General features: G+C 60.6%; 1 protein-coding gene across 5 annotated transcripts in view; it reads right to left on the bottom strand.

The window, feature by feature from the left end:
* The window catches only part of RASGRF1 (Ras protein specific guanine nucleotide releasing factor 1), a 27104-nt gene continuing 2100 nt past the window's right edge, over window positions 1-25004 (bottom strand). Inside the window, exons 2-28 of one of the 5 annotated variants that reach the window (XM_088172779.1) lie at window positions 18865-18971; window positions 17735-17882; window positions 14797-14889; window positions 13913-14166; window positions 13535-13614; window positions 12971-13164; window positions 12483-12592; window positions 11734-11852; window positions 10608-10768; window positions 9700-9763; window positions 9244-9380; window positions 8907-8989; window positions 8048-8257; window positions 7457-7827; window positions 7026-7151; window positions 6747-6917; window positions 6247-6359; window positions 5607-5719; window positions 4984-5044; window positions 4713-4816; window positions 4279-4363; window positions 3702-3899; window positions 2574-2653; window positions 1875-1992; window positions 1567-1635; window positions 784-1180; window positions 1-731 (exon numbers count right to left, since the gene is read on the bottom strand). In XM_088172779.1, coding sequence (XP_088028905.1) covers window positions 1088-1180; window positions 1567-1635; window positions 1875-1992; window positions 2574-2653; window positions 3702-3899; window positions 4279-4363; window positions 4713-4816; window positions 4984-5044; window positions 5607-5719; window positions 6247-6359; window positions 6747-6917; window positions 7026-7151; window positions 7457-7827; window positions 8048-8257; window positions 8907-8989; window positions 9244-9380; window positions 9700-9763; window positions 10608-10768; window positions 11734-11852; window positions 12483-12592; window positions 12971-13164; window positions 13535-13614; window positions 13913-14166; window positions 14797-14889; window positions 17735-17882; window positions 18865-18971 — 3462 coding nt within the window. In that variant the 3' untranslated portion in view covers window positions 1-731; window positions 784-1087. Of the gene's footprint in view, window positions 732-757; window positions 1181-1566; window positions 1636-1874; window positions 1993-2573; window positions 2654-3701; window positions 3900-4278; window positions 4364-4712; window positions 4817-4983; window positions 5045-5606; window positions 5720-6246; window positions 6360-6746; window positions 6918-7025; window positions 7152-7456; window positions 7828-8047; window positions 8297-8906; window positions 8990-9243; window positions 9381-9699; window positions 9764-10607; window positions 10769-11733; window positions 11853-12482; window positions 12593-12970; window positions 13165-13534; window positions 13615-13912; window positions 14167-14796; window positions 14890-17734; window positions 17883-18864; window positions 18972-25004 lie in introns of all 5 variants that reach the window. The other 4 variants (XM_088172776.1, XM_088172777.1, XM_088172774.1 and 1 more) reach the window with 4 other exon arrangements.

Consider the following 25004-nt stretch of genomic DNA (forward strand, 5'->3'; position numbering starts at 1 on the left):
TTCACCCTGAGATAGAATAGATTTATTAGCAAGAGGTAATCAGGAAACATATATTTTTACAAAAAAAATGGAAATATTATCTTTTTTTTTTTTTTCTCCCAAACAAGCTGTAAGTTGAAATAGTTTTAGGGCTTGAAAGAGAATTCCCATACCACGAGGTATTGCTTACAGCAAGTGTTGTGTGAGTGGAGCATGCCTGCCACTGCCGGGGAACTGTCAGGGACTGTACAATGTAAAAAACCCAGGTACTATTCACAGAATAAGCACTACATTACTATATCCTGCTAGCGGGTGGTTAGCCAGGATTACAGTAGATGTAATAAAAACACTCGTCATCTCTAACTCTACGTCATGGTACTCAGAGTGGGCACAAGGGTACGGATCTACAGCATATCAACAGGAGCTGGATGCAGCGAGGAGAGGCCAGGGGATGCTTCCATCTTTCCATCTTCCCGACTTGGGAGGGAGCGGGGCAGCAGCCGGGGCCCCCCGTGCCCGGCCAGCACGAGGGTGGCACACACACAGAGGGCAGCTCACACCGAGGGACAACCTTTAATGTGTTCCCTTCTGCCACCTTACAGAGTCTGCCGTGGGATGGCACCGCCAGCACTGCCCGAGTGAGAGCTGCTCTGTGCTGCCCCAGAGCCCCGCGGGGACACAGGGCTCACCTGGGACACAGGGACTCACCTGGGACACAGGGCTCACCTGGCCCACGGGGACACAGGGCTCACCTGGCCCACGGGGACACAGGGCTCACCAGGCCCACGGGGACACAGGGCTCACCTGGGACACAGGGCTCACCTGGCCCATGGGGACACAGAGCTCACCTGCCCGACCACCAGCCCCCCAGGAGGGACAAATGACAAAAGTAACATCATCGAAAAGAACCCGGGCTCCAGCGAAGTGTGGATGCGTTAACCCTTAGCGGGGCGGGGGATCCGAGGCGAGGCGCAGCGCGGGCTGGGGCGGGGGCGGGTGGCTCGGAGAAGCACAGACTGGGAGTCACTCCAGGGCGTCCATGGCTATGTACAGGGTGGGATCGCGATGTACAGGGTGGGATCGCGATGTACAGGCGGCCACGCCGCGCTCAGGAAGGCAGCTTGGGCTCTATTCGCAGAGAAGCTTCGTAAAGGCTCTCCTCGTCCATCACACACGACTGGTCCAGCAGGTACTGCGTCACCTGGGGACGGGATGGAGCGGGCTGGCAGCGGGCTGGGAGGGCACAGAGCCCCGGGAGCCGGGCACACAAAGCCTGGCAGACGGGGCACACGCCACAGAGGGTGCCTGAGCCCTTGCAGCTCACCCCATGCTGGCGGCCAGCATGAGGCAGAGGCCAGCTGCCCCTGAATAGATGTTTGTTAGCCTGTCCATCAAAGCTGCTCTCTGCAGCAAATCCTCTGCTGGAGCCCCAGAGCCTCCCTCCATCCCCAGAGCCTCCCTCCATCCCCTGCCCCTCTGCCAGCAGACTCCAGCACGGAGCTGACAGCTGCTGGAGGCTTGGGTGCTGTGATGGAAGAGGGAGGTGGGGAGCAGAGCGTGCCCCTGGCCCTGGGGACAGCGCTGTACCTTCGGCTGGTGCTCGATCTTGTAGGAGGTTTGCTGGAACTGGCGGATCTCCCTTATGATGTGTGAGATCTGTGCAGGGATAAAACACAGCAGGTGCTCACCCAGGGAACCCGTCCCAGCGCCCAGGAGGGCAGGGGCACCCAGCACAGCACCGTGCAAAGGCCTTTGTGTCTCTTCCAGACATTAGGAACAATCCCAGGTGTGTGCAGGGGACACATGTGGCCTCCTGGTGCTGTGCAGGTGAAGGCTGAGGGGACACAGACCTGGCCACAACCACATCACCCAGCCTGGCCCCCTGGAGCACTCACCATCCTCATTTTGGAGAAGTTCACCAGGCCATCCTCAGTGTAGTTTGGGGTGCCCTCCTCGATGAATGCCAGGTCTGTCAGGTACATGCCCAGGTAGGGGACACACGGAGGGTCACAACTGCAGGAGCAAACCAGAAAGAAATGACGAATCAAAGTTTCTCACCTTGGGGCTTGGGGCAGGGCAGGGGAAAATTCTGCAGGCAGCAGAACTGGGAGGATTCTCTCTAATACAGGAAGGCTCTCCCAGGGAAGGCTGCTGGGCCTCGTCCCCAGCAGCACAGCAGGACAAGCAGGAGCTGTGGCTGTGCCCCTCACAAAGCCAAGGGTGCAGGAGATGAGCTGAGGGCAGCTTTGACCTTCAGAATCTTCCATGGGCAACCTGCTCCAGTGGAAGGGAGCCCTGCCCACGGAGAGGAGTGGAACGTGATGAGCTTTAAGGTCCCTTCCAACCCAAACCATTTTGGGATTTGATGATTCTGTGATAGCCATGAGGAAAATTGTTCTCTGGTGTCTGGCAGTGATTTTTCCCCTTGCAGTCCCTTCTATTCCCTTTGCTGCCCAAAGGAGCAGCTCAGTCCTGGGGATCCCTGTGCTGGCTCAACAGGACAGCCTTCAGTGCAGAATGATGCTGGAGCAGAGCTCAGGCCCCACAGCAGCCAGGAGCAGCCGTGGAGAGGAGGAGCAGCACCACTCACTCACTTTTTCAGTGCCTCCCTCAGGTTCTTGAACCTGCCCTCCGACGACACCAGCTTCTGGAGCTTATCAATCAGAGCCTTGGTCTGCAAAAAAACCCAAAAACTGCTGCTGGGGGGCCCTGGGTGAACCCCCACTCCCTGCAGCCAGGGGTGCAGCCTGAAGAGCCTGAAGAGCCACCCTGCCCAGGACACATCACCCTGGGCTGTGCCCACACCTGCACAGGTACAGCTGTGCCACACCTGCCTGTCACACCTGCCTGTCACACCTGGCTGCTGCTGAGCAGTCTGTGCACTCACTGCCTCCCCCTGCTCCCACTCTGCCCTCACCAGAGCCTGTTTTTATTCACAGGTTTATCATTTTATAGCAAAAATTACTGTTCCTGGCTGACAGGAGCCTGCAGTGGTGCCAGCCCAGCTCTGTCTGCCTCTGCACCAGTAAGAGCCAGCTCCTCCTGTACCTCAAACAGGAATTCATCAATTCATCCTGATCATCCAAAACGGGCCTGAGGAGCCCAGAAAACCACAGAGAGTCTGTGTGTGTGTGTGTGTGTGTGTGTGTGTGTGTGTGTGTGTGTGTGTGTGCAGCTGCAGGGGCTCTCTGGAAAGGTTTACCTGCACACCTGACCCGCAGGCTGGGGCCAGGGTCTTCTCACAGGGAACAAATGATGGGGCAAGGGGAAAAGAGCTGTGCCAGGAGAGGTTTACATTGGATATTGGGAACGTTTCTGAAGGGCTGTCCAGCTCAGGGCAGTGGTGGAGTCACTGGTTGGGCAGATATGTGGATGTGGCACTTGGGGACACGGGTGAGTGGTGGCCTGGGCAGTGCTGAGGGCACAGCTGGACTTGCACGGTCTGAGAGCTTTTCTAACCCAAATCATCCCGTGATCCCGTGAATAAACCCGACTCCAAGGCAGGGCCTGCCTGTCCCACACCACCTCCCTCCTGAGAACAACCCGAAACACCTTTCTGCATTCTCTAACTCTTCCTCCCACTCCAACAACACCCCAGAAAACTCCCAACACCACCACACCAAACCCCAACAAACAAACACCACCCACCCCACCAAACCCCACCAAACCCCGGCTGCAGGAGGAGCCCTCCCCTCCCTCCCTCCCCTCCCTCCCTCCCGTACCTGCTTGGAGACCTTGAGCCAGGTTTTCTTGAGGCGGAAGATGGCACTGCGGTTCAGGGACGAGGTGATCTCGAGCACGGCGTTGTAGTTGTGCAGGCAGCGGCAGATGTCGGCCACCGCCACCCACTTCTCGATGGCGCAGACGCGCGCCGCGATCTCCTCGTTGCGGATGATCTCGGACGCGATCAGGTTGCTGACCTTGGGGACACACAGCCCCAGCTTTGGCGTGGTTTTGGGCACAGCTCCGTGTGCTGAGGCCACGCTGCAGGCTTTAGATCTCCCCGTGCTGCAGCAGCCGCAGCAGGGGGCAGGTGGGGTCCGTGGGACAGGTGACCCTCACACACCTCAGCCCTGCCTGTTTTCAGTCACAGGTTTATCATTTTATAGCAAAAAAGGGTGCTCCTGGCTGATAGGAGCCCGCAGGGGGGCTGAGCTGCCATTCCCCCTGTGCCATTCCCCCTGTGCCATCCCCGCCGTGTCATCCCCCCCGTTCCATCCCCCCTGTGCCATTCCCCCTGTGCCATCCCCCCCGTGCCATCCCCCCGTGCCATCCCCCCGTCCCTGCAGCTGCACCTACATCATTGAAGTGCTTCGTGTTCTTCATGATGTAAGGAGTCCTCTCGTTCTTCTCCAGCTTCATCCAGCCTTGCCCAAAGAATTCTCTGCAAACCACAGTGCTCAGGTCAACTTCGATTTCCCAGTTTTATGGGATGTCCAAGCCCTGCAAGCTCCACTGCATCTGCACAGGGTGGAGATCCCGGGGTCTTTGCCCCCACACTGCTGGGCAGGGCCCACATGGATGTGGTTGGAAGTGTGATGGTTGTGGGAGGGTTTCCCTGAGCTGATTACCTTGGGGACATCCCAAAAAGCAGAGAAACCACAGGATCAGGACTCAAATCTGCACTTGGGCTACTGGCAAAGCCCGGGAAGGCTTTGCAGTCTCTGGGTCAGCCCAGCCATGTGAGCCCTGGGTGACCAGAGCCACCTTTCCTGAGCCATGGGGTCACTCACTCGTATGGGATCTTCTTGAAGACCAGGTGATCCAGCAGTGTCAGCTGCTCTGCGATCTCCAGGGCTGAGTGGTTTTCAAAGGGCTCTGCTTTGACCCCCTCGGCCTGTGGGACACAGGAGCAATGGGGTCACCAGGCAGGAGCACAGTCAGAGCTCACACAGCCCAGACACAAACCCAAACCACGGCCAGGCTCCCAAGCCAAAGGTTTTTCCCCTGCAGAGGGACCTTGGGCTGCTCCCCTCCCACCACCCCAAGGGAAGGGGTATTTACCATCTGCACCACCTCCTCCAGGGTGATCTGGTTGTCTCCTGGATCCTCCTGTGTCAGAGTCCTGGAAAGACAGGGTTACAGCAGCTGGGAAAGCAGCACCAGCCCCACACAGCTGCAGCAGGGCAGCTCCGAGGGTGGGCACGGCTCAAACACCCAGCCTGTGTTCCATGAGACACCCTCAGCCCCACTGCTCATTTCCAGGAGAAAAACACTCCTGAGCCAAGGCCACATGGGCCCACACGTGTCCCCTGGCCATGGGAGACACAGTGCCACCCCAGCACCCACAGTGCCACCCCAACACCCACGGTGCCACCCCAACACCCACAGTGCCACCCCAACACCCACGGTGCCACCCCAACACCCACGGTGCCACTCCAACATCCAACAGCAGCAAGGACCCTGCACCCTCTGGGTTCAACCTCGTCACCAAGGGGGTGTCACAGCCACCCTGTCCTGAGCTGGATGCAGCAGCACCACCCATCCACCTCCTCATCTTCCTCCCCAGCCCCTCCCGAGCCCCTGGCACAGTCCCTGCTGTGTGACGCCAGGTGAGATCCCAGGTGAGAGCAGACACAGCAGTTGGCAGTGCCAGGAAATGTCCCCTCCTGCCCCCAGCCCCTCACCTAATGATGTTGGCAGCCGCTTTCCTCTCCTGGGTCAGGAGCTCGGGGTCGTGGATGACCTCCTCCAGGAAGCCGATCACCCGGAACTTCAGCTCCTCGTTGGTCTCAAAGTCCTGCCAAGGCCAGCACAGCGCAGGGGTCACCGTGCTAGGAGTGACACCGATCCCAGCAGAGCTGCCCCCCACACCCCGCTGGGCGAGGGGCTGCCCTTCCCCAAAACCCCAGCACAGGAAGGGCAGCAGCTTCACTTCCCAGTGACAACCAGTGCTCCCACTGCCCCTGTCACCAGTGCAGGGAGGGACAGCACAGCAGGGACAGCTCCCAGTGCCCCAGCCCTGACCCCATCCTGAGCATCCCAACAGCACCAAACCTAGAGATTTCCCTTCCTCTGCACCCAGCCAGGGGTGATGGCTGCTCCAGGTCCCCAACTGTGCAAACACAGGGTGTGACCCCCGCTCCCCTGCCGGGGGATCCCAGCTCCCTGCTCCTCACCATCTACTCCATCACCTTTGCTTCATCAACACCTCAGTGCCAAGCTGCCTTCCCAGCTGAGTCCTGGCCGAGCCACCCAGCACGCGGCTGAATTCCTGGTGGTGGCAGGGAGGGTGGCAGGGTGGCGGGGAGGGCAGGAGGTGCCCACCTGTGAGTGTTTGGACACCCAGTGCCGCAGCACGTTCAGCACACGGTTGGTGGCCGCTCTCCGGATCACGAACTCCTTGTCCCCGTTCCGCTGGTCCGTCGGGAAGCCTGAAACTGCCACGGGCCCTTAGCACGGCTCAGCGCCCCCAGGAAGGGCTCAGAGCTGCTCTAGGGCTGCCAGAGGAGCACCCCCCTTCCCCAGCACCCCTGGGCTCTGTGCCGGGAGGCAGTGACACAGCTGGGGACACCTGCACATCCCAGACTGCCAGGACACAGCCTGGAGCAGGCACTGGGCTCCGGGGGCTCTGGGGGTCGGGGATCTGGGGGTTCTGGGAGCTGTGGGTTGTGGAGGCTCTGGAGGTTCTGGGGCCTCTGGGAGCTGTGGAGGTTTTGGGGGTTCAGGGGGCTCAGGGTTCCTCCCATCCAGAGACTGCCTGGAGGGAATCTCCTCTGGGAACGGTGGGAATGTTGTCCCCAAAGGCAGCCCCTGGGGACAGGTACCTGCGCTGGCCAGGGACATCCTGCGGTATTTCTCCTTGGTGGGGGTGCCCTCGTTGGCCCCCGCCGTGGCGATGGCGAAGGCGGAGGTGGCAGACAGGGCGCTGCGGGTGCTGTCCAGGTCCCGGCAGGACGTCATCACCATGCCATTGTTGTAGGAAAACAGCGAGAAATCTGCGGGAGGAGAAATCCCACAGCCCTGTGGGCACCGCTGCTGCCCGGGCAGGTCCCCACAGTGCCAGCCCCCCTCTACACCGGCACCCCCCAGACCTCACTCGTTACCTGATGAGTTTTTGCACTTGATGGACTTGGGAGTCGTTGGAGATTTCGTTGGGGAAGCTTCAGCTTCTGCTTCGTCGCTGTGGTTGGGATCTGTGTCCGACTCCTCCCTGACAGACACCTCTGAGCCTGGGAGGAACAGGGAACCCCTTTACACACAAATACAGCCACGTTTTAGTCCTTCCCCATTTCCTGAAGTCTGCCCCATTCCAGCTCTGGACGCAGCCACCATGTGCAGGAGGAGTACAGAGTTCTGCTGTTTCTGTGCGATATTTTGGAAGAGGTTTGGTTTTTTTTTTGAAGTGGGGGGGTTTGAGTGATTTTTTTGGTTTTGTTATTAAAAATCACTGAGGTCTCAGTAGGCAGGAGCTCTCTGTGCATGCACCTAAACTGACCCCTCTGCTCCAGAGCCCCCCAAACCCACAGGGACTCACTCTGCTTGCCCGGCAGCGACTCCTCCTGTTTTTCCGAGGCCGCTTCTCCTTCGTCTGGGATTTTGTTGGGGTAGCCACTGGACACGTAGAGCTTGTTGATGTCCAGAGTGGTCTTGCTGAAGGGGGCCATGGAGGAGTAGACGCCGGCGTAGCCGTTGGAGGAGCAGCTCAGCGCCGCCAGGTCCAGCGCCTTGCCGCCCGTGATGATGGGGATGTTGAGGGACAGCTTCCTGCGGCGGCTGGGCGACGAGGATTTGGAGATGGAGAGCGGCGGCGGCGACGAGAACTTGCGGTTGGCTCGGGGGGACTTGGGGGGCTCCCCGTAGAGCAGCTTGTTGTTCTGGCTGTTTGCAAACAGCAGCTCCAGCGACCTGGCAGAGACGGGGAGAGGCCGAGCTGGCACCTGCCCTGCCCGGGAGGTTGTGGGGATCCCCCCGTGGTGGCACTGGGCATCCCCCCAGCTATGACATGAGCCCCAGCACCCCACGGCCAGCACTTGGGGGGACACGTGCAGAGCTCGGGGCTGTCCCAGCTCACGGGGAGCAGTGACACAGCCCCGGGGTGGCACCAGGGGCAGCGCTGCAGCCTCACCGTGCAGGGATGGCACTGATGGGCTTCTTGTAGATGGTGATGAGCTTGTCGAGGACCACGAGGGCGGTGGTGAAGACGCGGTAGGAGTGCAGGAAGGTGTTGAGGAAGTCGATGCTCAGGAAGCGCAGGTCCGTCAGCCGCTCCAGCAGCCGCTCCACGCTGGCATAGCGGATCTGCAGGACCTTGCAGGAATTCATCGTTTTACTGAACCTAATGTCAACATCATCACAATACAAGCTGGCATCAGACCTGCAGAGAAACAAGATATCTGTGGTTCCAGCCTGGAACGAAACCAAGAGGCCGTGGGAAGTGGTGCAGGAAGGAGCCCTGTCTGTACAGGGCGTCCCCATGGAAATCGGGGTGGGAATGCTGCCAGGGCAAAACCTGGAAATCCGCACCCTGGGATGGGAGGAGTGCTCAGCAGGCAGAGGGACGTGGATGGGCCATCCCCAGGTGCACACACACCAAACCCTTCCCCTGCCTGGCAGCAGGGAATGGGGCAGGAGCACCCCCGTGCTTCCCCGTCCCAGCGGCTGGAAGAGCCCCCCTGGTCCCACACGTGTCCCAGCACAGCCTTTGCACCCCAGCACCGACAGGGACAGCAGCCCCTGGCCCTCCCTTCTGGCCCTTTTACCCCCTCTTCACTATTGGTATTTTTCTGTAAACTCTCCCCTTCATTCCCACCTCCCCAGCACACACAACAGCTCATTAATTCCTAATCACCGCTCCTAATCACCGCTGGAACAGCCCCTGGAGCGCATGGGGAGGCCCGGGAGTCCCGGGGAGGTCACAGCGGTCCCGGGGCTCCTGGCAGGTTTGGCTGCCCCAGGAGCCGTGTCCCAGCCCCGTCCACACTCACTTGATCATCTGGGGCACGGTGACCTTGGAGTTCTCCTCGAAGGCGTTCATCATCAGCCCGTTGCAGCGGATGTTGTCCACGCACTGCGGGAGACAGGGGTGGAGGATGGAGGATCAGGGCTTGGCTTTGTCCAGAGCTGACATTTCCCTGCTCACTGTGGGTCCCCACACCCCAACGGGGCCAGGAAAGCGCCCGGGGTGCAAACCCAGGCGTGGGGCAGTGGGCACACAGCAAAACAGGGGTTCACCTGTGTGCCCAAAGCGATGCCACAGCCCAGCAGGGACCTCTGTCACCTCCTCACCCCGAGAACCCCCCAGCCCTCCCTGCTGGCTCCTACCTGGCTGATGTCACTGGTCCACGCAGCCTTCTCCTGCCTGGACGAGGCCACGAGGATCACGGTGAAGGATGAGGAATCCTTCGGCTCCACCACGATCTTAAAGTCCAGGTGGTCAATGTCTTGTCCTGATGTTTTGGCTTTGGAACAAAAAAACCCCACAGAGTGATTGGGAAAGCCTTTCCCATCCCCTCTCTCCCAGCAAGGGCTTTGGTTTCAAGGAGAGTTTATTCAGGTTTTTGTGGGTTGGGGTTTATTCAGGTTTTTGTGGATTGGGGTTTATTCAGGTTTTTGTGGGTCGTTGGCTGCCCCAGAAAGGTCAGGTCTGTCTAAGTGTGGGTCTGCTTGGTTCACAGTAAATAATTAAAGTAATTAAACCTCAATTACGGATTCCCTGAGTCTATTGACACCTGAATTGGATCCACTGACCAACCACCCTCCCTCCTCCCCAGCACTCACCGTCCTCATCGGTGCTCTCGGGCTCCTCCACCAGCGTGCAATCGATCAGGGAGATCACCCCGTTCTGCAGGGGGTCAGGGGCTCAGCACTGGGGTTCTGGGGGGTCCCCGGGTCCCCAGTACAGCCCCTGGGGATCCCCTGCCCCCCCCCCAGAACACCCCCACCCAGGGCAGGAGTCGGGGTTCAGCACTGGGACCCCCCCAGGACTCAGCAGTTCCCCCATCCTGGTCCCCCACCCCAGGGACGGGGACAGGTCGATGTCCCCAAGGGGGGCACACACAGCCCAGGGGAGGGGGACACACACACACAGCTCCTGCTTCCACTGGGGAAAAAAATCTGTGCCTGCTGGGATCTCTGGGTTCTCCTTGTCAAACTGATCAACTAATTTGTTTATAAATTATTTAATAGGAGCTTTAAATTTAATTTTCCCAAAGTCTGTTGTTGCAATTATCAGCTCTTTGCCACGGACTGTAATTCTTCAAACTGATAATTTAATGCCAGTAACAAGCAATTTCTGTAAGATTCTTGCTCAATTAACTGCCAAACTTCCCCAAATAAACACAGGAGCCCAGGGAGCAAGCAGGGAGTGCTACAGACAGCCCGGGCTGGGGTTACAGGTTCTTCCAGAATAAACTGTCAACATTTTTGCTGCAAATCAGAGTAAATCCTTTTATCGAGATCGTGTAATTTCTCATCTCCCCCGTGACTCAATGTCTTGGGGTGACTGTATGATGCCTGCATCCCCAAATCGTCTGCTCGGTTGGTGTTGAATATTGAATTCTGCAGCTCTAAGACTGGCTCCAGGAGAGAAGGGGGGGAAAGAAGAAGCGCAGACCTGAACCAGGACACTCAGCTCCGACGAGGACCCCAGGAATAACTGCGGGGAGCAGCAGCAGGGCCCGGCTCACCTTGGTGAGGTGCAGCTTGCCCCCGGAGCCGCGGGTGCAGATGATGAGGTGTTTGGAGAAGAGGAAGCACTGCCGCTCGCCCTCCTTCCGCAGCGACAGCGAGCCCAGGCGGCCCCGCGTGATCTTCCCCTTCTCCGACATCGGCACCTGGATCAGCGACCCTGCGGGGACAGCGCCGTCAGAACCGGGACAGAGCCGGGACAGAGCCGGGACAGAGCCGGGACAGGGCCGGGACAGGGCTGGAACAGAACCGGGACAGGGCTGGAACAGAACCGGGACAGGGCCGGGACAGGGCTGGAACAGGGCCGGGACAGAGCCGGGACAGAGCTGGGACAGGGCTGGGACAGAACCGGGACAGAGCCGAGACAGAGCCGGGACAGAGCCGGGACAGAACCGGGACAGCGCCGTCAGAGCCGGGACAGAACCGGGACAGGGCCGGGACAGCGCCGTCAGAGCCGGGACAGAACCGGGACAGAGCCGGGACAGGGCCGGGACAGGGCTGGAACAGAACCGGGACAGGGCTGGAACAGAACCGGGACAGGGCCGGGACAGGGCTGGAACAGGGCCGGGACAGAGCCGGGACAGAGCTGGGACAGGGCTGGGACAGAACCGGGACAGAGCCGAGACAGAGCCGGGACAGAGCCGGGACAGAACCGGGACAGCGCCGTCAGAGCCGGGACAGAACCGGGACAGGGCCGGGACAGAGCCGTCAGAGCCGGGACAGAACCGGGACAGAGCCGGGACAGAATCGGGACAGCTCCGAGCGTGTCCCGGCAGCCGGGGCTGGCACCACCCCCGGGTCATGGGCACACAGTAGCCAGGGCTGGCACCACCCCGGGGTTCGGGCACCCAGCAGCCGGGGGGCCCCAGGCGGGTCCCTGCCCCCCGTGCCCCCATCCCAGGACAATCCAGCAGGACCAGGAGCTCCGGAGCTCCTGCTCCATCCCTGGCCGGGGCCCTGGTGACGGCCACGACGCAGTGACAGAACCGCCCGGGAGTGCCAGAACCGCCCAAAGTGATTCTGAGCAGTGGAAACTCAGCCCTGAGTTATGTTTTTAGATGTCACAGAGCACACAGGACAGGGCCAGGGGCGCACGTTCACAGAGGGAAGGACGGTGGCACTGACCTTGTCTGACGAAGGTCTGGCTGGTGTCCAGCAGGATCTCACAGCCCTCGATGATCATCCTCTCTATTGCCAGGTTCTTCCGAATGTTTTCAGTCTCGCTCACTTCATCGTGCATTATCCTGAAGGATGCAGAGGGGAAAATCCCAGCTGGGGTGGGGTCTGCACAAATTTTCCCAACCCCTTTGGGCGTGCGGTGAGGCTGCACCAGGTAAAACCAAAACTGAAGGAATATCGAGGGAATTGCAGCAGTATCCACCCAGCCAGAGCCAGGAGCTCCTGTGACCTGAACTGACCCAGACTGTGCCTCCAGTATGATAAATACTGAAATGTGAGTGCTTGGAAATCACAAAATTCAGATTTAGGGCAGACAGACCCCCCATCACCAGCCCCCTGTGATATCCCTGCTGCTTGAGGAGTGGGGAAAGGGGTGGAAACTCTTTAGAGAACTTTAGAGAAGTGTGCGGGTGTGTTTGGCACTGACATCCAGAACACTCCAGTCCATGGGCTGGGGAGAAAGAGGATAAAACCCAGGCAATTATGGCCAATTCCCAGGTGCTCATGTGGACACACTCGGTGCCTTCCCACGGGGCAGCCCCACCAGCCCTGAACAGAGCACAGCACCAGACACTGGGAGCCATCCCAGCCTCCAAAGCCCTCATTCCATCGTCCAGGAGCCCTGGGAAGCCCTGCCCCTGGCCAGGAGCAGCCAGGACCCGTCCCACAGCCAGGGATGGATCAGCAGCTCTCACCTGGACAGCTCCTCCAGCTTGGACTTGGCATAATCCAGGCTGTTCCTCTCCACGTGCTCGTGGGGCGTGTGAGCCAGCAGCTCGTGCAGGGTCAGGATGTACCTGGGGATCTGCAGAGGGAGAGACAGAGAGGTCAGAGGGGCACTGGGGACAGCAGGGACCACCCTGGCCTGCTCCTGCCATGGCAGGGACACCCTGACCTGAGCAGTTAAAGCCCCAAAGCTCCTTGTGCCAAAGCTGAATGAAGAGGGGGAACAACGCGGGGCTGTGCCCAGCACCCTGCTGGTCCCTGTCCCAGTCGCAGAGGTGTGGGATAACTGGGGAGGCAGCAGCAGTGATGGCCCAGGCAGGTCCCAGGACCACCAAGGTCCAGCCCTAGGCCACCTCCTCGCAGGCTTTGCCTTCCCACCATCCAGTGCCAGCTGTGGGCGTGGGGTTTGCACGGCCCGTGCCACCTCCCTCAGCACCCCTGGGGCCTGGATGCTCACCTGGAACATGGGGTAGGTGAGGAAGGTCTCCAGGGTCCTCTCCTCGCAGTCAGGCTTGGCCTCGTAGTGCTTGAGCAGCTTGTCAAAGTCCCGGTTCTGCTTGCAGTGCGCCAGGATCTGCAGGCTGTACTGGTGGTTCCGCACAAACTCCTGGTAGATGTTCAGCATGGGCAGCAGGATGTCGAACAGGTCAGCTGCAGGCAGAGCAGGGCAGTGGGTGGGGGGCTCCAGCCCACAGCTGGGGGCCAGCACAGCCCCCTGATCCCCCCCTGATCCCCCTCACTCCCCCAGGGCACCCCGAGGTGCTCCAGTGCCCCCAGCTCTGCCCGGTTGGAGTTTGAAGAGGCTCTGATGGGACACAGAGATGCTCTCCAGCAGGACACCCCTTTGCACGGCCCAGTGCCACCTCCCACCTCCCAGCAGAACCAGAACACCAGGATTTGGTCACTCTGGGGTTTTTACTCTGTGCCTGATGTGACCCAGCAAGGACACGGTGTGCAGTTGGCAAATGCCTGTGGAGCTGCAGGAGGAGGAGGAGGAGGAGGAGGAGGCAGCAGCACTCACCCAACACCAGTGTGGGCCAGCTGGAGATCCGTGCCTTCAGGCCTTGGTAGAAAATTTGGTGCAAAAACATGATGGTTTCACTGGAAGAGGAACCAAGACAAAGGACTAAGCCAAACCAAGAACAGGCAGATGAACGAGAGGTAAATAACGAGGAATCAGACAAAATCTCAGCCCAGGGCAGCCCCTTGGGCTGGCTGGGGGCAGCTGCTGCAGGCAGTGCAGAGGGACCTGGAGGCACAGGGTGAGGCACAGGGGAGGATGGAGCTGCAGAGCCCAGGGAGCCCTGGCACTGAGCACCCAGCACCAGCCGGGGCTGTTGGGATGTCCCAGAGCTGCAGGGATGCCCCCAGAGCTGCCAGAGCCCGGGCTGGAGCTCACCTGTTGAGGAAGATGCTGCTGACATCGTCGTGGGTGATGGGCGGTTTCTTGGAGCTGGCAGCCATGCGCAGCGGCCGCAGGAAGTTGTTGACGAGGATGTGGAGCTGCTGGACGTACTCAGCCTCGGCCTCCAGCATGCTGAACACCACCTGGTTCCTCTTGCGCATGCTGTCAGCGTGGGGGGACCTGATGTAGTCCTGGATGATGGTTTTCCACTTCCTCCGGCACAGCCAGCCCCGCAGGAAGCTCTGCACCTGAGGGAGCAGCGCTGCAGTTGGGGACAGCACCGGGGCCAGCAGGGACCTTCCCTGGCTCTGTGCGTGCTGCTCTGAGCCCTCCAGGCTGGGAACTCCACAGCTCATTTAAATTCCGGCACAGGCTGCCCCATCCCTGAAGCGTTCAAGGGAAGGTTGGAAGGGGCTTGGGGCAGCCTGGGATGGTGGAAGGTGTCTCACACCACGACAGGGAGTGGAAGGAGATTGAAGATCCCTTCCTTGTGTAACTGGGCACCCACAGCACGTCCTGCTCTGTGCCCAGCTCCGGCCCCCAGGACAGGGGTGCCCAGGGCAGCTCTGCTGCTCCCTGTGGGAATGGTGCCAGGGTGGTGATGGCTTCTCCTTTGCCAAGATAAAAGATGTGACAGCCACGGGAACACAGGTCAGAGGGGCTGGTGGTGCAGGAGCCATCCTCAGGACACCTCATGCTCCCAGGAACGCTGGGAGTGCCCTGCCAACAGATGGGCTCCCACTTGGGCAGAACACATTTTCCTCCTAAAAATCCCTGCTGACAGAAGCACTTGCTCAGACACCTCCTTCAGCCCCCCAGGGGGAGCGTCTGCCGTGCCTGCTGGGCCCCCCCAGGTGCCACCCCTCACCACCACCCACCTTCTTGATCTTCTTGATGTCACTGTCATCGTCACTGGGTGCGCTGCTCTGGCTGGCCTGGATGCGCTCGTGGTCCTTGAGCAGGGACGCGATCTGTGGGGACAGGAGTGAGCACATCCCAGCCCTGCCCAGGGCTGAGGGCATCCCGGGGGATGAGGGCATCCCAGGACTGAGCACATCCCAGGACTGAGCACATCCCAGGGACTGAGCACATCCCAGACTGAGCACATCCCGGGGGATGAGCACATCCCAGGGACTGAGCACATCCCAGACTGAGCACATCCCAGGACTGAGCACATCCCAGGGACTGAGCACATCCCAGACTGAGCACATCCCAGGACGGAGCACATCCCAGGGACTGAGCACATCCCAGGGGCTGAGGACATTCTGAGCTGTTGCTGTGCCAGGGAACAGCATGAGCCTCTGGCCTAATGACAGACACGGGGACAAATTGTGCTGGGTGTGTCCTAATGGCATCGCAGACTCACAGAGTTCTTCAGGCTGGAAAAGCCCTCTGAGACCATCAGGTCCTCCCCATCACAGCACTGCCAAGGCCACCACTAACCCACCACTGTCCCCAAGTGCCACATCCACATGGTGTTTCAGTCCCTGCAGGGATGGGGACTCAACGGGTGGGTGAAGCAGAAGAAGAAACGTGGCAGAGCTGTCAGGGCTCCTCGAGCTGTCCCCAACTCCTCAGTACCTCTGAACCCCACCAGGACCTGGGCCTGGAAATCCTGACGGGTGCCCAACCCAAACCTCATCCCTGTTTCCCAAAAAATCCTTCACAGCAACTCAATACACACAACTTGGAGAGAAAATGGCAGGAAAATCTTGAGCATTTGGGCCCCAAAATGTGCAGGCGGGGAGCAGCCTCCAGCCCCTTCCCGCACATGTGGGATCGGAGCCAGCAGCTCCCAGCTCTGGCTTTCACTGTTTCTCCCTGTACTTTCTCTCCCTCCTCTGCTCATCCCGGCCCCCACGGCCAAAACCACTTGGAAAGTGACAGGAAAAGGCAAGAAAGCAGCACATGTGCCATCCAGAACGTGGGAATTGGGAAAATGTGATCTGGATTTTGATTTTACAGAAGAGAACAGAAGGAAACAGCTTGGAAAGAGGACTTTCCTGGGTGGGGGCAAGATGTTCCATTTTGGACAGAAAATAGGAAAAAAGGTGGAGTTTGGTGTCTGGACTGTTTGGAAAACGCAGGAACACACCAGAGCTGGTGGCCACAGGCTCATGGTCACTGATCCAGCTCCTACACATCTATTTCACCCCATTTCCTTAGATGGCTCAGAGGTTAGAGGAGATTTTAGAGTTTTTTGTTTTCCCCAACACATGGTCAGGGATTGTAATTGACCTGCATACTTGAACCCTGACCTGCACACTGAACTTAAATTCAGAATTTAAGGAAAAGCCCACCATTAGGACAGGCAAAACCACCCTCACTGCCTCTTCTGGGGTGATGTTAAGGCTCTCAGTGATTTGGCATCAAGGTCTCAGCCCCACCAACCCACTCCTGGCTGTCCCCACCCCACTGCCCCAAGCCTTGCCAGCCACGAGGAGCAGAGCCCAGGCAGGGAGGGGCACAGCCCTGCAGGGCAGAGCCAGGCAGAATGGGGATAGCCCAGGAAACAGGGGGTACCCCCGTGCCAGCACCCCCTCAGCACCCGGCATCACCTTCAGCACTGAGAGCTCTCCCTCTGCCGAGCACCCCCAGTGCTCAGAGCAGCCCCAGAGCTGAGAGCATCACCCCAGAGCTGAGAGCATCGGCCCAGAGCCCAGAGCATCACCCCAGAGTCCAGAGCATCGGCCCAGAGCCCAGAGCATCGGCCCAGAGCCCAGAGCATCACCCCAGAGCCCAGAGCATCGCCCCAGAGCTGAGAGCATCGGCCCAGAGCCCAGAGCATCACCCCAGAGCTGAGAGCATCACCCCAGAGCCCAGAGCATCACCCCAGAGCTGAGAGCATCACCCCAGAGCCCAGAGCATCGGCCCAGAGCCCAGAGCATCACCCCAGAGCCCAGAGCATCGGCCCAGAGCCCAGAGCATCACCCCAGAGCCCAGAGCATCGCCCCAGAGCTGAGAGCATCGGCCCAGAGCCCAGAGCATCGCCCCAGAGCTGAGAGCATCACCCCAGTGCCCAGAGCATCACTCCCAACCCCAGGCATCTCCCGAGCCTCCTCCTCCTCCCAGGGGCCCCGGGGACACGTGTGTCCCTCGGCAGCGTCTGCTGAGTCATCTGTGCACCTTGCTGCTGTCTGCGTGTGTCACCCGGCCTCGTGTCACCCTTCCCACACCCGACACCGAGGGAATTGCTGCCAGAGCTCCCGGGGCTCTCTGCGGGCAGGGCTGATCCCACAGAGCAGCGTGTGGGGGGTCATGTGGGGTCACAGCATCTGTGGGGTCACAGCAGCAAGCACAGCAATCCCCTGGGATCTGGGCATCACGAGCTGCCCCCTGCCCCACTCAGAGCTGCCCCAGCTGTGGGACCCCGGCACCAGAGGGACGTGGAGCTGCTGGAGTGATTCCGGAGGGGGGGACAGGATGGTCTGTGAGGTCCTTCCAACCCAAACCATTCGGGGATTCTGGCATACAGCGACTGTTTCCTTCCCTCACAAGAGGCAAGGAACGCTCCCCAGTGCTCCTTGCTGGTTTCAACCCTTCAGCAGCTTCCCGGCTCCAGGGGTCCCCTCCAGCCCCCCACAGTCCTGGCTGGCACAGCCACAGCCTCTCCCTGCACCGCTCCTGCCAGGAAAATCCCCAAGTCAGGCGATGTCCTCACCCCTCCTGCGGGACAAGGGCCATCCCTGCGACACCGCAAGAAGCAGAGCCACCCCAGCGGTGACACCATGGCTCTGTCCCCGTGGGGATGCCACCACCCCCCCCTCCCCACGGGTCACCCCAGGAGCATCCACGGGGCAGTGCCGGGCGCTTCACCTCGGCCTTGAGGCGCTCGATCTCGATCTCCCCGTCCTCGATCTGCTGCCGGAGTTGCTTGGCAACAGTCTTCTCAGTCTCCACGATCTGCAGGAGATGGAGGTACTTCTGCATCAGCGCCTCGTGCTCTGTCGCCAGGTTCCTGTAGCTGCAGCAGACACGGCCGTGAGCGTCCCTCCCCCGCAGCCGCTGCCCTGCGCCCCGGCATCGCCCCCGACATCACCCCCGACATCGCTTCAGCATCGCCCCGACATCACCCCGACATCACCCCGACATCACCCCGACATCGGCCCTGACATCGCCCCGGCATCGCTTCAGCATCGCCCCGATTTCGCCCCAGCATCGGCCCCGACATCGGCCCGGCACCGGGGGCTGCGGTTTGGCAAGGGCTGCTCCTGGCCGGGCCCGGCTCCCAGAGCAGAGCAGGGGCAGCTCCTGCAGCTGGGAATGCTGCAGGGAATGCTGCTGCTCCCTAAGGACACACCTGGGCAGGACCTGGGCTCTCACAGGGGGCAAACAGAAAGGACAGAGCAAACTTTGCTGAAATCAGAGTCAGAACAGACCCCCTGACAGCCGTGGCCAAACCTCTGGAACCTGCCACGTTCCAAGAGTTTAAGGACGTGTGGCACGAGCTCCTGCGAAGTCCTGCTGCTGGCCGGGGCTGCAGGGGAGGGGGTTTGGGGGTTTCTCCCATTCCCTGCCCACAGCTCCCACAGCTCGCTGCCAGCTCAGCACCTTCCTTCCCCAGAGAGGGACCTGCCCTGTGCTGGCTCCTGGCTGCTCTCCATGGCTGTGCCAGCGCTCCCAGGGCACACACAGGAGCCTGGACAAACCCAGGAGCCTGGACAAACCCTTCCTGACCAGGTTTGCTATCCCAGGTGAATCCCTTCCCAACAGGCTGGCAGCCTGAGGGTGAATCGGGCATCCCAGGCAGTGCCAGGCTGGCCGGTGCCATGGGACCGGGATGGGAATGGGGAAGGGGAACCACTGAACACAGACCCCACTCAGCACAGGGCTGCGGGACACAAGTTTCCTGCTCTGCCTGCTGGCAGTGTCCAGCTCATCCTGCCCCCCAGACACCCTCGGCACGGCTTCACCTCGACCCCCACCCACACGGGCACGGGGCACACCTGGCGTGAGCGATGGCTGCCACCCACTCGTCGCAGTCCTTGGCATCCTCGGTCCTCAGCTCCAGGGTCTTCTGGTTCTCGTGGTTGAAGTTCACGGTGAAGTAGTGCTGTGGGGTGAGCACAGGGGTCACGGTCACACCTCACCCGGGGCGGGCACAAAACACTTCTGGCCCACCACAGGCTGGGCCACTGAAAATAACCAGGTTTGGAAACGCCAGGAGCTCGGCCTCGACCGGCTGCCCTCAGCACAGCCATGCCAGTGGAGACGGGAAACCTGCTGGGCAAAAACCCAGCTTCGGGAAAACCTAAACCCACCTGATGCCCTGAAACCCACCCAAGTCCAGGGCGCTGCAGTCCTGAACCTGGCCTGGGGACAGCCTCACCTGGGGAAGGGGCAGAGGAGCGGGGATGCTGAGCCGCACCTGCATCCCCACCCGCACCCGCAGGGCAGTGCTGGAGCTGCTGGCCTTGCAGGTGATTCCTTGGCGCTGCGGGCCCTGCCTGTGTGGAGCCCCTCGGGCACACCCCGAGCCCCGCAGCCCCCGGGAGGTGACACCGAGCACAGCCCGGGTCCCTGTGTCCTGCTCGGGGGGGGGGTGGCCGCCGTGCGGGGCTATTTTTAGCCTCCCTTGACATTTGCAGTGTTTGTGCTAATTGTGCGCGGTGCCGCCGCCGGGTTTGTGCCGCTCCTCTGCTTCCCCGCAGTCTCCAAGGAAACAGGTACCACGCTGCAGTGCCGGATACTGCCCGGAATAACTGGGCTAAACCAAACCCACTGGAACGAGCTCATCCTGACATCATCTGCTCCTCTGCTGGGGTTCATGGGGGACCTGGATCCACAGGTGAGAACTGCCTGAAAGCCAAGGAGCAGCAGCCCGGCAGGACACGGGCTGTGCCACGTGTGCCGTGGAAACACCAAAGGGTTTGCAAACACCAACGCTCTTCCCTTCCTGACCCCGAGCAGGCCCGGGGGTGCTGGGGACAAGGACCCCGAGATGGGCACAGGAGGCTCAGGGTGAGCCCGGCATGATGGGGAGAAAGGGCACAGCCGGTGCAGCAGCACAGACAGAGCCAGCACCCCCAGCCCGTGCCCAGCCAGCGCTCAGGGCTCGGGGTGACACTCTCGGAGCTCACCCAGCCCCTCCAGAGGAGGAGAGGGGGCCGGGAGCCCACTCTGCCCATAGGCACAGCAGAGCCCTCCTCCAGAAACAGCTTTCACCTTTGGGGAGCAGCTGCAGGGCCCTGGTGAGGATGCAGCTCCCTCACTTCTGCCATGGCTCCTTTGAGTGCAGGATCGTTTGCTGCTGATCCTGTGGACAAGATTTCTCCTCATGGAGCCATCCCCATGACCAAACACCATCACCCATCACACACCCCGGTGTCAAACACCACCGTCCATCGCCCATCCCTTGCCCAGCCTGCCATGCTCTGGCTGCCCAGAGCTCTGTGTCTGCGGGCAGGACACCTCTGGAGCTGCAGCAGCTCCCCAGCCTTTCACATCCCACCCCTTTCCCTCCTTCTCACTCCCAAAGACTTTGACTGCAAAGAACTCCAAGGGAAAATTCACCAAAAATCTGTGGTTCCAATGGGTGTTGTTCTGTCCCCCAGCTTTACACCCACCTGACATCCCTTCCCTTGCATCAAGAAGAGCTCATCAGGTTGGCAAGGCTGGAAATGCCCCTCTGAACACCAGCGAGGTTTGGGGGAGCCCCTTCCAGGCCCTGGTGCCCCCGGCAGCTCCCGGGGCCACAGAACCAGAGAGCGCAGCGTGCACATCCCCCCTCCGTGATCCAACACCAACACCTGAGCTCGGCTGGGACTGGAGACACGGGGAGACACGTTCAGGAGCCCCCCAAACTGCTCAGGAGGGCAGCAAGCCCCGGGCTGTCCTTCCCAAAAGCGGGTGTGTGCTCCCGGGGATGGCACAAACGGTGCCCTTTGTGCTGCTGTGGGTGAGTGCCCCCGCTCAGAGCCCAGCACAGCCTGGGTTAGAGCGTCCTGACCTTCCCCAGCACCCCGGGAAAGCAGCAGATTCGGGGCTGGCCCGAGATTCGAACCAGGGGTGCAGAGCCCAGGATAGGAGCTCGGGCAGGGACCTGGGGCAGGTCGCCTGGACAGTGCCCACCCTGCCCCTCCTCACCCACCTGAGGCACCTCCCACACATCAGCACCTGGCCCAGGTGATCCGGTTTGTGCCCAGGAACTCGTGAGGGTTTTGTCAGTGCGGTTCCCAGGCTGGTGGCAGCACAGTGATGATGAGGAGGGTGAGCCCCCGCGGCCAGGCTGCAGCCAGGGCTCCTCCATCCCCTGCTGCTCCTGCCATCCCAGCCGGGCTCCTGCACACACCCCCCGCTCCATGTGCTGCTCCAGTTGATCCCCACACAATTCCCAGGAAGTGCAGCGTGCTGGCAAGGAGGAACTTATCTTATATTGGAATAATAAAACTCCCACCACCGTTTATCTCCGCCTAAAAGATGATCCCTGTCTGCCATCACAGTGACACATCCACCAACAGCCCCAGAGCGCTCCCCAGCACCCGCCGGGGCTGAGGATCAGGATCTGGCACAGGAGCAGAGCCACGGGTGACACCAGGCGGGTGCTCATGGCACAGGGAGCACCAGGATGAGCCCCCAGCTCCATCACAGCGTCCCTGGGGCAGGTTGTGCTGCCCAGGGCAGGGCACAAGTCACCCACAGCGTCACTTTGCTTCTCCTCACACCCATTATTTGTCCATTTATGACCTCAACAACTCCCGGGACTGGACCCTCCTCATCCCAACCCCTCGCTCTGCTCTGGCCAAAACCAGCAGAGGTGAGGAGAGGTGAGGGAGCACCTCACTGGGGGTGTTCCCAACCTGCCCTGTTCCCACGGCGCCCCCTGAGCCCCCGGAGCCCGGCACGGAGGGAAGTGTGTCCGTCTGTCACTGATGGATGTGTGTCCGTCTGTCACCGCAGGACACACAGACCCCGCACCCCTGGGGGATGCCCGGGTACCCGGAGCTCGGGGATTTCCCTCGGGGAGCCCCAGGACACACAGAAATTCTGCCCGAAATAACGCGGGAGGGATCCGGGTCACCAAGGGACACATCAGAGCACCCCCGGGCCACCAGAGCCCTCCGGGTCACAGCCACCCGGCTCGCCCCGGGCCACCAGAGCCCTGTGACCACCGGCCGGGTCCCCCCGCAGGCCCTGCCCGCTGCAGGGGGCGGGGGCGGTACCGAGGCCCTGACGTGCAGGAAGAATCCGAAATAAATCCAAACCAGCTTTAAAGCGAGGCGTTGTTTCCAGAGTAGAAAATCAAGCTCTCACAGAATTTTTCGGGGTTGGCAGGAGGGCGTTTCCTCAGCCTGAACAAGCCAGCAGACCCTTTGGGATGCTGTGGTCGGGGGTGGGTGCTCTGCCAGCACCCCCACGCTGGGCACCGCCGGTGTGAGCGCGGGGGGACCCCGAGAGAGCCCCCCCAGGGGCGACTGCCACCCTTTCCTGCCTTTGCTGTGCCACCACAGGGGTCCTTCCCCCCCAGGGAAGCCCCTCGGAGCCGCTGCCCTCCGCCCTCCCGCAGTGGGCAGATCCACACCCGCCTGTTTGTGAAGCTGATGGTGATTCCAGCTGACACAAAGGGCAAGAGGAGGAGAATTTTCCTGCTCTGGATGGATGAGTCTAAAAATCCACAGCCAGCCATGGCAGCTTTTAACATCCCTGACCTACATACTATGTGCTCTGGGAAAACAGGACCTCAGAGTTGGATGCTCCAGCAGCTCATTTCCGTGCTGACAATAAGAAAAAATATCCCAGAGGCTGCAATTTCCCCTCTTTGTTTCAGTATGGGCTGTCAGGATATTTGGAAATGGATACTAGAGGTGAGCATCATCCTTGTGGAGCAGGCTCTAGAGTCATGCGCAGAAATATTCCTAAAATAATCAAAATAAATCAATTTTTCCCTGATTTTATCCAGTGATGCTGGCAGGCGGGCATGCAGGCATCACGGGGACCAGCACTGAGCATCCCCCTCACTCAGAAATCCCCACATGGCATCACGCAATACACTAATTAATTAAAAACCCGGTGTCACCCCAACACTGATGGATAGTTCAGGTTTAAGCCCACAAATTACGATTTATAGTCTCCAGAAGACCAGATTGCCTGGAATGACATTCAGGCAGAAGAATTCTCATTGCCCCACATGGTTGATGCTCACGGACCTGCAGCCAGTGCTGGGATCTGGGGATCCAGTGCCTGGGACATCAATCCCAAAGTCTGGAAGAGCTTGGGAGCCGCCCTGCTCGGGATATCCATGGATGATCTGCCTGGTCCTGCTCCACTGGTGGGGTCTGGCCCCTCTGAGCATCCCCACAGCCCTTTTGGGGGTACCAAGGTGAGCCCCCCGCAGGGATGGGCACGGCTGGGTCCCCAGTGCTGCCCCTTGGAAAGCTGCCCGAGCTCCGGCACTGCCAGGAACGGCTCCAGCAGCTGGGCTGGGCTGGGAGAGCTGGGGCTGCTGGGCTGGCAGGGGCTGCTGCAGGTCCTCAAGGCATCCAAATATCCCAGCACGGCCAGGAATGGGGGCCACAGGACTGGGAGAACTCGGTGCTCCATGGCCCCATCCCTGGAAAACGCTCAGAGCTGGGGAAGGAAATGCCCAGCACGGGCAGGAGCAGCCCCAGCTGGGGGAGCCCAGCTCAGCTCCCGAGGCACAGAGCCCGGAGCCAAGGGCTCTGGGGGGCCATGCCTGGCCCAGCACCACGCTGCCTCTGTCCGGGGGCTCCTGCTCAGGAGCAGCCCAGTGCACTGGGATGTGGGGCTGGAAGCTGCCCAGGGCAGTGCTGGACTCCCCATCCCTGGCAATGCTCGAAAGCTGCGTGGATGCAGCCCTTGGGGCCATGGAGCAGGGGCAGCCTTGGCCGTGCTGGGGGAATGGAAAAGGACTGAAAGCCCTCAGAGGGCTCTTCCAACCTCAGTGATGCTGTGATCCTAAATGCAGCTCCAGGCTGGATCCGTGAGCAAACCCAGCTGTGATTCCTGCCTGAGCCAAGGGGAGCCCTCGCCCCACGCTGGGGCCTCCCCTGTCCTTGGGGCTGGCCCGGGTCAGTTCTGCACCTTGAACCTGCTCAGCTCCTCTGCCAGGACCTCACCTTGGCCGTGCCCCTCCCACCTGGGGCACCCCACAGCCTGCCCACCCCCTGAAAGCGCATCCCAGCACCTCGGGGGCTGGAGCAGCAAGGCTGGGGGGTGGCACAGCCCAGACCCCACAGCAAGGGACAAGGGGACAAGCGGACAAGGGGGTCCCTCCCAACCCAGCTCCCCCCAGCATCGCTGCCCTGAGCAGCCAGGCCACAGCCTCCCCAGCCCAGCCCGACCCCCCAGACCCTTCCCCAGGCCACATCCTGGCCTCACCCAGCAGGAAATTATCTTCCCCATCCAGCTGGTTGGAAAGAAAATCCATTTCTGGAAAAAACAAAACAAAGTTTCCAGAAGCAGAAAATCCCGCTTGGGTGTTCCAGTTTTCCACATGTCTTTGCTCCCTTATTCTCACATAAACCAATGCTAAAATTCACTTGTTCCAGGAGAAAAATCACCCCAAAGCAAAATATGTGTACGTTAAAAGAGAAGGTTTGAAAGCCCCACCTCTTAAAATTTCTCCTTTGCAGAGAATTGGGAACCTTTCAGGCTCCACTCCAGGAAGGAAGGGATCCAAACCTGGAGCTGCTGTGCTGCAAGGAGCACTGTCCTCAGAGCTCCAGCTGGATCTGCACAGACAGATAAATACCCTCAGAACACAGCTAATTGGGACCAAGGCAATGCTGGAAATTTCCTCTGCACCTTCCCGTGGAGGCACGGCCGGGGCTCAGGTGAGCCCGGAGCCGAGGCTCTCCCTGGCATGGGGAGCTCAGAGCCTGCCCAGAGCCCCGAGTGCCACCTGCCCGGCCAGGCTGCGGATCTGCACCATCAATATTCGCCGCTTATCTCATCCCCGGGCCATTAATTAGCTTGCAGAGCAGCGGGATCCAGCGCTCCTGCTCCCAGCCCCGTTTGGCCGAAGGAATTACACAGAATTCCAAGGCAGGCGTTGAACCGCCGCAGATCCACGCGGGGCAGGGGCCGGGGATGTGTTTGCCACGGCAGGAGCAGCCCCTCGCTCATG

Source organism: Sturnus vulgaris, chromosome 13 (assembly GCF_052056855.1).
Source record: "Sturnus vulgaris isolate bStuVul1 chromosome 13, bStuVul1.hap1, whole genome shotgun sequence".
Lineage (NCBI taxonomy): Eukaryota > Metazoa > Chordata > Aves > Passeriformes > Sturnidae > Sturnus > Sturnus vulgaris.